Genomic DNA, 13938 nt, shown 5'->3' with positions numbered 1-13938 from the left:
CCTTTATATAGGCATGAAAAGCGAAGAAAAATATATCATTAAATATGTCATTAAGCATAGAAATATGTCATTGAATATGTCATTAAGCATTTGAGAAAATCATGGAGAAAGAGTAGACATCCACCATAATTTGACTTTTCTTATAACAATATTATTTTTATTTTTTTAATTTATTTAATTTTTTCTTCTCTGCCAGCTTACTTAGTGTTGACAATTGTATACTAGCACGAAATTTGGCTGCTTCTTTGACGTCTCTTATGCATACAATTTTCCTACAGGAGCTTAAGACGACAACATATAGCTAGTCAGAAGTTTTCTCAGTAGAGGCCAAAAGGTTGGATTCTAATAATAATAATAATGATAATAAATATAGATAACGTTGATAAATCCTTGACTGAATCCAGGAAAATTTGAATATACTCCAAAAGTTTATTTCTATGTGCGCGCTCTAGCTGAATTATTAAAGCTCTCATTGAACTTACCACAAAAGTCTAGAAATAGCTGAATTATTCCTTAATGTACACTATTTTTAGTCTTCTTCTGAAATTCAGATTTGTATCTCCTTCTGTTCTTGTGTTTGAAACTAAGCACATAAACAATATGTTCAGCTCCTTGCAATGGCTAGAGTCATTGTCCTTCCATCCATTTTTGTCCTCTTTTTTAGCCCTTTCACTCATTTCCTTCCTTGTTTGGTGGCTCCTCATGACTAAAACTAAAACCAAAAATCTTCCCCCTTCTCCCCCAAAATTACCATTTATTGGTCACTTGCACAAACTAGGCTTGTATCCTCATCACTCTCTACACAAGTTAGCTCAACAATATGGACCCTTAATGTTTCTTAAACTGGGAAGTGTGAATACTCTTGTTGTTTCCTCAGCTGAGGCAGCTTCCGAAATAATGAAAACTCATGACCTTATTTTCTGTGACAAGCCTAAATCCAACATCAACAAGAAACTTCTTTACGACTTTAAGGATGTTTCTGTCGCGCCTTATGGCGAGTACTGGAGACAAATGAGAAGCATATGTGTCCTTCAGTTGCTTAGCAACAAAAGAGTTCAATCTTTTCGCGTTGTAAGGGAAGAAGAGGCTGCCCTGTTACTCAAGAAAATCAGGGAGTACTGTTCTCCAGAGGCAGTGAATTTGAGTGAATTGTTTATGACACTTACAAATGATATAGTGAGTAGAGCAGCTTTTGGGAGGAAATATAGTGGAGGGGAGAGTGGAGAGAAGTTTAGGAAGCTAATGAAGACATTTGTGGGAATATTAGGTGGATTTGATTTTGGGACATTTCTGCCTTCACTTGCATGGGTTGATAGAGTAAGTGGTTTAGAAGCAAAAGTGGAGAGAGTTGCAAAGGAGATGGATGAGTTTCTTGAGGGAGTAGTGGAAGAACATTTAGATAATCATAAAAGGGTGACTAACTTATTGGGTAGAAGAGTGGAGAATGAAGGCAGAGAGGATTTTGTTGATGTTTTGCTTGGGATTTACAAGCAAAACATGGCTGACTTTTCAATTGACAGAGATAGTATCAAAGCTCTCATTGTGGTAAGTTGTTTCTGCATTGAACTCTGTAATTATCTCACTAAAATTTTAAATTGCTAAAAAAGACATACTTTTATTTACTTAAATTACATCCGCATTCCTGTGTTTGGCCTGAGCCGGACACATGAAAATTAATATGTAAACACATGAATAGCTATGCAGGAAAAGAAAGAAATTGCAGAATTAGACATCAGATATTGTTGATTTGTTTTTGAACGGCATGAATGGGAAATGGAAGAAACACTTCTTGGAACACATTTTCATCTCATTCTTTTATTGTCTATAAATTTAGAGGCTTAACCTCATTTTTCATACATGGAAAATCTGAAAATTTCTCCCGTCTTTTCTACATTGTTGCATTGTTTTTCCCAATAAACATAAGTGTCAAGTGTGATTTGCTCCGTTTGTTAAGTCGATGAAGTTCTATGATTTGTAGTGCTACTATTACAACATAATTATTCTGTTATATCATATGAGGAATTAATTCAAAACCTTGGACAACAATAAGGGGATTAAGTATCTTAAAGACATACAAGCAACTTACGGACTCGGAATAATTTTTTGTTTTATTTATTGAACTAATGTTACTTTGTTTCTCTGAATTTCTGGTTTTGAACACAGCTTACCAACAGATATTCATATGCATGCATCGGCTAGTTAGTATTTTGCTTTAGTTCTCGATCTTTTCCCCCATACAAATGACATTAGCTCTCAGGTAGAGTATCAATTACTAATGATACGGCATGAATGTGGGTAGCAAGATTAATAACTCCAAATGTATTGTTTGTATCGTAGAGAGCATGCTAATTGCTTCCATTCTAATTAACGCAAATCATTCCTCACAATAAGTTGATGCTGGTACAATTAAATGTTATTATTTACTCCTATTCTATTATGTGTATAATATGATGTAGCTAGCTGCTAGCTAGTCGTAGATTTATATTATAGAGATACAACAACAACAACTCAGTGGAATTCCACAAGTGGGGTCTGGGAGGGTAATGTATATGCAGATCTTACCCCTACCCTGGAGGATAGAGAGGTTGTTTCCGAAAGACCCTCGGCTTGAGAGCAAAGAATAGGAACAAGTAAATAACAACAACAAGGCAAGAAAAATGATATCAATAATGTAAGGATCGGAGAAAAAATAAATTGAAGAAATCAATAGCAATAGCTTATATTATAGAGATATGAAGACGCCAAATATCACCATTTTATAGTAATTGAATGGCGAAGGAATTTATTTAGTTATGACCCGCTATAGCTCCTTTAAATATGTTGATAGAAACTAAGGATCCAGCAAATTATATAGAGAACCAAGTTCTCTTTTAGTTTCCATTGAAACGCACGCACATTGCAGTAAGTAAATGACACAATGAAATTTTACGTGGAAAACTCCCAACTCACGGGATTAAAAATCACGACCTACCCTTGTAGGATTTCAACTTCACTACTGAGCAACTTTAGATTACAACCTATTGTAACCTAAGAATTAAAACTCGTAATCCCTCACTAACTTATAACAACTCTATTACAAGCCCCTTTGTAATAACTCTATTACAAAGCTTACAACTCGACTAACTCTAGCCAAGACACAAACACAAGGTTTATGATTTTACAAAAGTTTCCTACACAATGCTTCTAACTAAGCTAAGTAGGAATCACAAGTAAAGTACTTTAACAAAGGTGCAACACAACTAAGGACATGTAATGACTCAATACAGGAAACTGGTCCTTTGTTATGTTGTTCTTTGTTCTTGATGCCCTTGAGAATCGCTCGATGGATTGATACACAGACTTGAGAGAATGCTCGATGGATTTTTCAATGTTCAAGTGATGTTTTGCCATTAATTTAATGTTAATATTACATAGGTGACATCACTTGAATGATGCAAGCATATTTGGTACAAGGGCATTCTCAATGAAGTTGACTGTTACAATGTTTTGCATTGTTGAGTGTGCAGGCAGCAACTTTACTGTTGTTGGGAGGTTGACTGGGACGGTCACCAAGGGAACTGGTATCCATCTGTTCCCCTTGTTGTTTCTTTGACTCTTAAGAGATGATTCGCCTCCCCAGCTTGAGACTTGTTATGCTCACGTACTTGAGGATGTGTATCAGGTTCCTTATCTGGTTCTTATCAGTAAATTTGTTAGATCATCAAAACATAACACGAATGCATATATCCTATCAATTTCCCCCTTTTTGATGATGACAAACTTATAATTGAAGTTCCCCCTAAGAACCAGAATTCCCCCTAAATCTGTTGTTCCATATCTTGTTCCCCCTCAACTTACTCTCCCCCCTTTTGAAATCATAAAAAGATTAGTAGCAAGCAATAAGAAAAAAGAAGTCTAGCTTGATTAACTCATGCCACATGTGTACACACAACATGACATAAAATAGAGCAAAAGAGAAAGACATACACAGCAAAAGGATGAAATTATCATAAAGCTTTGGAAATAAAACAGGGAGCAGTTTCATTGTTACCAAATCATCCACAAAATAAAAATAACAAAAGGTACCAGTCTTAAACATCTCTAAGCATAAGAAAAAAAGAACAAAGGACAGACACTAAGAACTTGACACTAGGAAGGGGACAGCTTTTAAGGAGCACTGGAATGGGGAGCACTGGAGGTAGAGGAAGAGGCAAGGGTTCAAAGAACGATGTCCATTCGAGCATTTGCGGACACCTGCTCGGTTAGCAACCTTTCCTTCAGGTCCTCAACCTGTTTCCTGAGAGCAGCATTTTCCTTTGTCAGACGGGCAACCTCTATGCTTTAGGAACTACTAGAACCAGATGCCTCCTGGGCCTGACTGAGCTGACCTTCGAGAATGACATTTTGTGCCTTCGGCTTCCTTATTTCTTCAGTGGAAACATTTTGAGCGTTGATCAGCTGAGAGATGGTGGAATTGTTGCCAACCCCTCCACTCCTATCAATGCACTCACACTCTTCAAGGGTGGTTTTGGAGAACGATTGCTTGCGAATTCCTACTTTAGCCTTTCCCAAGGGAACTTTAAAGAATTTAAATACTTTAGTGAGGAGGAACCCGTAAGGCAACCTATGATTTTCATCCTTGAACTCTACCACTTTCTTCATGTGCTCTATCATAAGACCAGGCAGGTTTATAGTGGTGTAGCCATCCAGTGCTTCCATGAGAACTAAGTCTGATCATGATGTAATGGAGCGTCTTTCAGTACGTGGGTGCAAAACTTTGTTCACCATTTCGAATAGCAGTTGGTATACTGGAAGGAGAGCTTTCTTGTATACCCGTTCCCCTTGTTGCACTGCCTTATCCTTTATGATGGCATTTCTGAATGGAGGACATCCCATCAGTAGGCACGCCCAAAATGGTTCCTAGTACAGTAATATCCATCACAAAATCAACATCATTCACCTTCAGGCAGATGTTATCATCCTCAACTGTGAAGAAGTCAACATAGAAACTACGCACTTCTGCCTCATATACCTTGGTACTGTCACTTGTGAACAAATGTGTCCACTGTTGGAATTCACAGATATCCACCAGTTGGTGCATTTCTGACATGTCAAGAATATCAGGGGCAAATGCACGGCCCCACAGCACCTTTTGGTTTCTCAAATTTTCCCTTCCAGCATCCTGGGTCGCACCAACCTTGGCCTTTTTGGAGGAACCAGGTTCCATACTGTCACCAGCCTTCCTTTTCACTGATTTTCTTGCACTTTTTCTTTTCTCGGCAGATTTCTCAGACACCTGTTCAACCAACTCTTCAGTCACTTTCTTCCCAGATTTGGAAACTACTTTCTCATCAGATTTGTCAACTACTTGCTCACCAGATTTTTCACCCTCAATATTGCTGAAACCCATCTCACTCAAAGATGACTCTTTCTTGGACTTTGGAATTGTAAGTTTCTTTGAGGACTTACGAACTAAGGAACTAGGTTCCTCATCCACTTCATCATCAATATCGACAGCTAGTGTTGGAGGCACTACTTTCTTATTTACAATCTTCCCATCCTTTACCAATCTCCTCTTCTTCTGTTTTTCTTTCCTTTTCCTAAGAATTAACTCAAGAGCTTCCTTCTTCTGCAACCTAGTGGTAGGTCTCTTAGGAGTTGACTCTTGGGGAGTTGCCTGTCTACTCATAACCCCGATGAAGCTCACAAGAGCCACATTATCATAGTCATCTTCACTATCCCTATTCTCCTCCTCAGATAAAGATCTCATTTTAGGGACAATAATGGACAATGGCTCCGCATAGAAATAAGGAGAGGGAGCAGGATCAGTACTAACCTGGGGTTCTTGTAGAGAACCAAGAGTTTTATCCAAAGTAGAAGAAGAGGGCTCCTCTTGGGTGGAGGGATCAGGTCCCTCAGTTGGTTCCCCAGTAGTATTGTCAAGTGCCAAAGTATTGACAGGCACCAGTTCCCTACTCTCTACATGTGTACCATTTTCTTCCCCCTAAGACCCATTGGCTTCAGACACACCCTCATAACCCCAATAAGACTTCCCTCATCAGTTATTGACAGAATATTTTCTATAGCCTCTTGTTCTGGTAACTCTAAGGTAAACTCAGAAAACATAGGAAGAGCATTACCTGTAGAATCGGCAGCATACAGATCAAGGCATGGGGTAGTCTTTACCGATTTATCACTGTTACAACCCACTCCTTGTATCCCAGAACTTTCTTCCACTGGTCGACTAGAAATTTCCTGATTTTCTTTTTTAGCCACTGTATCTGGTTCTACCATTTTTTTCGATGAGTCAGAAGGAGAGGACGCTGCCATAAATTTCTTGGGAGTCGAGGTTTTATGACTCCGATGAGAGCCACTACTCGACTGAGTTGGAGAGGAACCAATAGGTGGTTTTGCCTCTAGCTAAGGGTTTGGACTAGATGGTGTAGGGATTGTGGCCTCTAGCACTGGTGTTTCAATGGGTGAAGACACAGTGGGGACGATGCTTGGAATATTCTGAGTTTCCAGATTTTCAGACATGGTGGAGGGTAGTAAGAATTTGATGAAATAAGAGAGGGTTTGGTTTGAAAGAGAAATTTTTGGTTTTGATGTGAACAGTTATGATAGTGACCGTGAGAGAAGCTATTTAAGAGGGGTGAGGGACCGGTTAGGAACGGGTATCAATTTGGGTAGACGGGTCATTTCCTAATGGGTAGGACGCTTGAGTTCCAAAAGGAGAGAGAAAAGGAAAGACTAACATTTTAATGATGTTGCACCATTTTAGCCGTTAAAAAGATGTGGATGAGAGTACATAGAAACTACTAACCTGTGTTAAAGGAACTAGGTTCCCTCACAGATTTTGTAAATGTGAACTTCATCCTTTGACTAAAATGAGATATCATTGGCTACTTGTTTGCTCTGTAATCGTCATGTGTGTCTACCTGAAACGGTATAAAGATGAGTTAGACTTTTCCAGAAAATACTTTTTAGCCATTTTACCTGCACATTTCTTTCATGACCAATCATTGAGGGACCAGGTCCTTAGCTTGATTTTATCAACCCTAGTTCCAAGCGGTTCCTTTCAAAGTGCTCTCTACTCAGTGCTTTGGTGAAGATGTCTGCAATTTGATCTTCTGTGCTGTAAAATTTCATGCAAATGAGCCATTTTTCAACATTATCTCTGAGGAAGTGGTGTCGCACATCAATGTGCTTCGTTCTCTTATGTTGAACCGTATTCTTGGCCATGTTGAGAACATTTGTGTTATCACATAGTAAGGGCACACAGTCAAAAAATACACCATAATCTTCCAGCTGCTGCTTGATCTATAGCAATTGAGCACAGCAAGAGGCAGCCGCCACATATTCAGCTTTAGTAGTTGAAAGAGCCACTGAGTTTTGTTTTCTTGTACCCCATGAGATCAGACATGATCCCAGAAAATATGCCATACTAGAAGTGTTTTTCCTATCCACCAGATAACCAGCATCTTTCAATTCTTCCTTGATATTTTCTGGCTCAATTTGAGAGAGAAAAGCTGAGAAGGCAAGCACGTTTCTTGTTTTTGATTTGGTTTGAATTCCTGAGTCAAGAGGAGTGATCACATTTTCAAGAGGATGTGAACTTTTGTGTTTCCAGTTAAACACTTGAACCTCATTGTGGGAAGGTCCAGGTATTTCTGAATGTGATCCTTAGTTGTCGTGAGTTCTGCTTCTTACCTCAGCATGTGGGGTGCCTTGTACAGCAACAACAACTCTTTTTTCAGCTTCAGTTATTGTGATTGAGGAACTAGGTTCCTCCCCATCAGTTGGAGATATGACTGCACCATCATCATTTGATTCCTTGACGTGGCTCATCATGTCAGCTTTTCCATTTGCCATGTCAATGACTTCACCAGGGACAATTGATTGTTCTCCATTTTGATCAACCTTATCATATGAGTCCTTCCCACATGAATGGTGAGATTCATCAAAGATCACATGTATACTTTCCTCAACGCATTGAGTTCGTTTGTTGTATACTTTGTAGGCTTTGTTTTGTGATGAATAACCTAGAAAGATCTCTTCATCACTTTTGGCATCGAACTTTCCCAGTGCTTCCTTGCCATTATTGAGAACAAAGCATTTGCACCCAAATGTCCTTAGATATGTCAGCTTGGGCTTCCTCCCGTTCAGTAGTTCATATGGGGTTTTGTTCAGAAGGGACCTGATCATGCACATGTTCACCAAGTAGCATGCAGTGTTGATGGCTTCTGCCCAAACATTTATGCAATGCCACTGTCGATCAATATTGTTCTTGCCATATCTTCAAGGGTCCTATTCTTCCTCTCTACAACACCATTTTGTTGAGGTATTCTTGGAGCTGAAAAATTATGAGTGATGCCATTTTCAGCGCAGAATTCATCGAATTTGGCATTAGCAAATTATGTGCCATGATCGGACCTTATACTTAATACATTATGGCTCATCTTCACTTGGATCTTCTTCACAAATGCAACAAATACTTCAAAGGTTTCATCCTTGGATCTGAGAAACAGAGTCCATGTGAATCTGGAATAGTCATCCATAATAACAAAGATGTACTTATTTCCTCCTCTACTTGGCACTCTCATAGGTCCACATAGATCCATATGGAGGAGATCAAGTGGCCTTGAGGTACTAATTTCCTTTTTGGGCTTGAAAGAAGATCTGACTTGCTTTTCTTTTACACATGCATCACAGGCCTTGTGATTCTTGAAGCTTGAGTTGGGCAAGCCACGAACCAGGTCCTTCTTGACCAATTTATTAAGCAACATAAATCTTGCATGGCCCAGTCTTTTGTGCCATAGTTCAGCATCATCATCTACAACACTCAGAAAACTGAGATCCCCATTTTGCGGGGATTCAAAGTCAGCAACATAGATATTTTTTGTATCTTTTAGCCACCAAAACCACTTCATCAATCACAAGATTTGTGACCGTGCATATTTTTGACACAAATTCCACTTTTTTCCCCTTGTCACAGATTTTGGGAGACACTTAGCAAGCTGTACTTCAACCCGTTCACGTAGTACATATTTTTAATAAAGTGAGAAAGAGACTTTCCAATCCTTCCAACTCCCAGAATGTATCCCTTATTGCAGTTTCCAAAGGACGCACTCCCTCCTTGCAGGGCCTTGAGTGAAAGGAAATTATTTGTGCTTCCAGTCATGTGCTTCGAGCAGCCACTATCCATGTACCATTGTTGGCTGCTCCCTTTCACTGCTCCCTGCACAAGAAAATCAAGGGTTAGACTTAGGAACCCAAACAAGTTTGAGTCCCTTGTAATGAGGAAAGGGATGAATCAGGACTCTTCTGGTTCAAGCAGGCATCACATGTTTTTTTATACGAGGGACCAGGTTCTTTAGCAGTAGTTACCTTTTTAGCAAAAACTTTATTTTTCTGTTGAGACTGAAATCTGGCCTTACAGGTTTCCTTAAAGTGCCCAGTATTACCACAGTGAGTGCAGAGCCAGTTATCAGGTACAGTAACGCACTTGCTATGAGGGTTGTATGGAGTCTTTTCCCTTTGAAACCTTATTCCTTGCATGTTTACCCCATTGTTCTTATACATAGCAGTGATAGAATCAGAGGACCAGGTCCACTTGAGTGATTTTTCTAGATCACTCTTAACTCTTCCTAGATCTTCCTGAAGTTGCTTATTTTTCTCTAGTTCGGCACATAGACTGATTTTACTGATTTTACTGATTTTAACTCATCTTCAATCCTAAGATGTTCCTCACTTGCAACTTCCTTTCCCTTTCGAGTAATCTCATGACCACCTTCTCCTTTTTGTTCATCAATTGTTTCCTTTAGGTCCACAACTACCACTAATAGGTCATCTCTCTCATGCTCTATATTAGCTACCTTTTCAGTTAAGGCTTTTTTCTCTTTTTTAAGAAACTCAATGGTCTCTTTTAAATCAACCACAACAACCGTTAGGTCATCTCTCTCATGTTCTATGTTTGCAATTATTTTAGCTAGGGCATCTTTTTCTTTTTTTAAACTCTCAATGGTTTCTTTTAAATCGACCACACAAACTACTAGATCATCTCTCTCATGTTCTACTTCTCCTAGTTCCACAGTTAATGCATTTTTATTATTTATAAGACTGTGATAAGCATCAATTAAAATATTTTCCAAAGACATAAGTTGTTTTGGAGAGTAAGACTTCAGATTTCCTTGAACATCTAGAAAGTTTACCTCATCGTCAGATTGTGCCATCAAGGCAAAAATAGTGTTATATTCAGTTGCTTCACTCTCTACTGCCATCATGGAGTTGTTGCCTTTTTCATCATCTTTTCCAGATTCACTGTAATAGTCTCCCCATATAGCAAGAGCTTGTTTCACAACGTTGTCAGCAACATCTTTTCTTTTGAACCATTTGTCAGGAACCTGGATCCTCTTAGTTGATTAGTCTGTGTTATGTTTGTACTGATCTTGCTTGAGGAGAGGGAAATATTTGATGAAATATCCTGACTTCCCACACTTATAACATAGGTCATAGCCTCTTTTCTTGTCGGAGCTGCCCCGTTTTGGAATACCTTCATTTCTGCGAACTATTTTCTAAAACCTCTTTGTCAAGTAAGCCATATCAGCATCCTCACCACTTGATTCATTGTTGTCTGTCTTGAGTACCAGGTTTTTCTCCCTTTTGGGCTCTCTTCTATCATTGTCCTTCTTTTTCTTCATTTCATAAGTTTTCAGATTCCCAATGAGTTCATCAATGGTCAGCTTCTGTAGATCCTTTGCCTCGTGATAGTATTTACTTTGCTTTTCCGGGAACTAGGTAATACGCTAAGTATTTTCCTGATAGGTTTGTTCCTTGGAATAATTTCTCCTAGAGAATGGAGCTCATTGATGATAGAGGTGAAGCGAGTGTGCATGTCCTGAATGGACTCATCATCCTTCATCCTGGAGAGCTCATATTTTGTGATTAGCATATCAATTTTCGACTCCTTGACTTGAGTTGTCCCTTCATGAGCTGTTTGGAGAGCTTCCCAGATCTCCTTAGCGGATTGACATGCTGAAATCCTATTATATTCGTCTGGTCCAATATCACAGACGAGAAATTATTTTTGCTCAACAGTTCTTCTCTATGGCCTTGCGATCGGCATCGTTGAATTCCTTTCTTTTTTTGGGAACTGTTACTGCTGGGTCACCACTGGTCTTCATAGGGACGAAGGGTCCATCGCAGATAACATCCCAAAACTCTGAATCTTCAGCCATGATAAAATCATGCATCCTTGTCTTCCACCATCCATAGTATTGGCCGTTGAATCTTGGTGGTCTATAGTAGATTGACCTTCTTCAAAGTTTGGTGGAGCAGCCATGAGGATCCTTTCTAGGTGTTAGCCTGATAGAAAGAACCTGATCTGATACCAATTGATAGAAACTAAGGATCCACCAAACTATATAGAGAACCAGGTTCTCTATTAGTTTCCACTGAAACGCACGCACACTGCAGTAAGTAAATGATACAACGGAATTTTACATGAAAAACTCCCAGCTCACAGGATTAAAAACCACGACCTACCCTTGTAGGATTTCAATTTCACTGCTGAACAACTTTAGATTACAACCTATTGTAACCTAGGAATTAAAACTTTTAATCCCTCACTAACTTATAACAACTTTATTACAAACCCCTTTGTAATAACTCTATTACAAAGCTTACAACTCGACTAACTCTAGCCAAGACACAAACATAAGGTTTATGATTTTACAAAAGTTTTCTACACAATGCTTCTAACTAAGCTAAGTAGGAATCACAAGTAAAGTACTTTGACAAAGATGCAACACAACTAAGAACATGTAATGACTCAATACAGGAAACTGGTTCTTTGTTATGTTGTTCTTTGTTCTTGATGCCCTTGAGAATCGCTCGCTGGATTGATGCACAGACTTGAGAGAATGCTGGATGGATTATTCAATGTTCAAGTGATGTTTTGCCTTTGGTTTAATGTTAATATTACATAGGTGATATCACTTGAATGATGCGAGCATGTTTGGTATAAGGGCATTCCCAATGAAGTTGACTGTTGCACTATTTTACACCATTGCGTGTGCAGACAGCAACTTTGCAGCTATTAGGAGGTTGACTGGTACGGTCACCAAGGGAACTGATGTCCATATATTCCCCTTGTTGTTTTTTTGACTCTTAAGAGATGATTTACGTCCCCAGCTTGAGACTTGTTATACTCACGTACTTGAGGATTTGTATCAGATTCCTTATCTGGTTCTTATCAGTAAGTTTGTTAAATTATCAAAACATTACACGAATTTATATATCCTATTATATATTTTCGGAAAACATGTGGTAGCTGAAGACAGATGTACCTTCACTACAATGTTGTTAAAACTTAACCAATACTATGTTTTTGCTAACTTTATTTCAACTCTCTGATGGTTAATATCCATACTAATTTAATTTAAATATCAATAGAGAATAATATCTGCTGCCCTGAGATCTCAGATCTTCACCGACTTCCCATGATGACATAAACGATGTGATTTATGGCCAATAACACCATTAATTTGGTGGTATTATTGGTAATCAATCACATCACTTAATTATATATCTTTATAATCTGTCCTTGTCATTTTCTTCTTGTTTTGTAATTTAATTTATTAACCAAAACGACTGCTCTTTGTTAGGACATCTTTGCGGGAGGAACTGATACAACTTACACTCTGTTGGAATGGACGATGACAGAGCTTCTAAGTCATCCTAATGCCATGAACAAACTCCAGGATGAAGTGAGAGAAATAGGTAAAGGGAAGAAAGAATTAGTGTGTGGGGATTACTTAGACAAAATGCATTACTTAAAAGCAGTTATTAAAGAAACACTGCGCTTACATCCTCCGATTCCTCTGTTAGTTCCTCGACAAGCAAGACAAGATGTTAAAGTAATGGGCTATGATATTAAAGCTGGAACTATGGTTATAACTAATGGTTGGGCTATAGGGAGAGACCCTGCAATTTGGGATGATGCGGAGGAATTTAAGCCAGAGAGATTCTTGAATTCGTCGATAGACTTTAAAGGGCATGATTTTGGATTGATACCATTTGGAGCAGGAAGAAGGGGATGTCCTGGGATTTCATTTGCGATGGCTACTAATGAGCTTGTGTTAGCAAATGTTGTGAAGAATTTTAATTGGGAGTTGCCAAAGGGGCAAGATCTGGATATGACTGAATGCACTGGTTTAACCACTCACAGGAAAGTCCCTCTGCTTGCTGTTGCAACTCCTAATGTGATCCAAGAATGAGAAAAAAACAGGAATGTGGACGTAAAATCGTAAAAGGGTGTTACTCTTTATTTAACGACGGAAGTATACTATTAGTAGTAATTAAGATTATATTTGATTAGATGTTTGGAAGTTACTTGATAACAGCTATATTTTCGTTGTTCGCTTAAACCTGGACTTCGAGAATTTGAGTTAGTATCAAAACCAGATGGAGAATTAAGGAAGGAAGGTGAAAGAAAAATGATGGCAAATTACACATTCAAAATGTTGGAGCATATAATGCTTGAGAACTGATAGCACCGTGATTACACAACATAGTGAAAACATATGAACTGCCAAAGAAATGTGCACAAAATTTCAGTATTCCTACGGCGTGAATATCACCTGCGATCATATTTTGTAGTCTTTTGAGTGCTGCCTGAAATAATTGGAAAATTAATTCCTTTTGGCAAGAGAGTATTCATAAATGATTTTCATATCCTTTATAAGATCAAAGTTATATCAGGTATTTTGTCCTTCATGTATACTTAAAAAACAAATTAACAAAAAAGGTGTTCATATAGTACTTGTTATGAATAAAACATAATATGCTGGAAGTTTATACGCATGAGCTCTATTATCCTGCATATAATGCTGAAACTTTCTGTGTTTCAACAAAATAATGGCTATTTTTTTAATAATTTTACAAACGCTGGCTATTTTT

General features: G+C 38.4%; 1 protein-coding gene across 1 annotated transcript; it reads left to right on the top strand.

Moving 5' to 3' along the window:
- Positions 1 to 479: 479 nt before the first annotated feature.
- On the top strand, positions 480 to 13838 carry LOC104102207 (cytochrome P450 736A117-like). Its single transcript, XM_009609858.3, has 2 exons — positions 480 to 1545; positions 12645 to 13838. The coding sequence occupies exons 1-2, from the start codon at positions 517 to 519 to the stop codon at positions 13254 to 13256; spliced, it is 1641 nt and encodes a 546-aa protein (XP_009608153.1). The 5' UTR covers positions 480 to 516; the 3' UTR covers positions 13257 to 13838.
- The last annotated feature ends 100 nt before the right edge of the window (positions 13839 to 13938 follow it).

The sequence above is a fragment of the Nicotiana tomentosiformis genome, chromosome 3, assembly GCF_000390325.3.
Source record: "Nicotiana tomentosiformis chromosome 3, ASM39032v3, whole genome shotgun sequence".
Taxonomy (NCBI): domain Eukaryota; kingdom Viridiplantae; phylum Streptophyta; class Magnoliopsida; order Solanales; family Solanaceae; genus Nicotiana; species Nicotiana tomentosiformis.
This window is presented reverse-complemented; position numbering and strand designations above follow the sequence as displayed.

Bases quoted from the DNA above. Each gene is read 5' to 3' on its own strand.
- LOC104102207 (XM_009609858.3), top strand. From the start codon at position 517: ATGTACACTATTTTTAGTCTTCTTCTGAAATTCAGATTTGTATCTCCT. The intron at 1,546-12,644 runs GTAAGTTGTTTC...GCTCTTTGTTAG, and splicing joins GTATCAAAGCTCTCATTGTG to GACATCTTTGCGGGAGGAAC.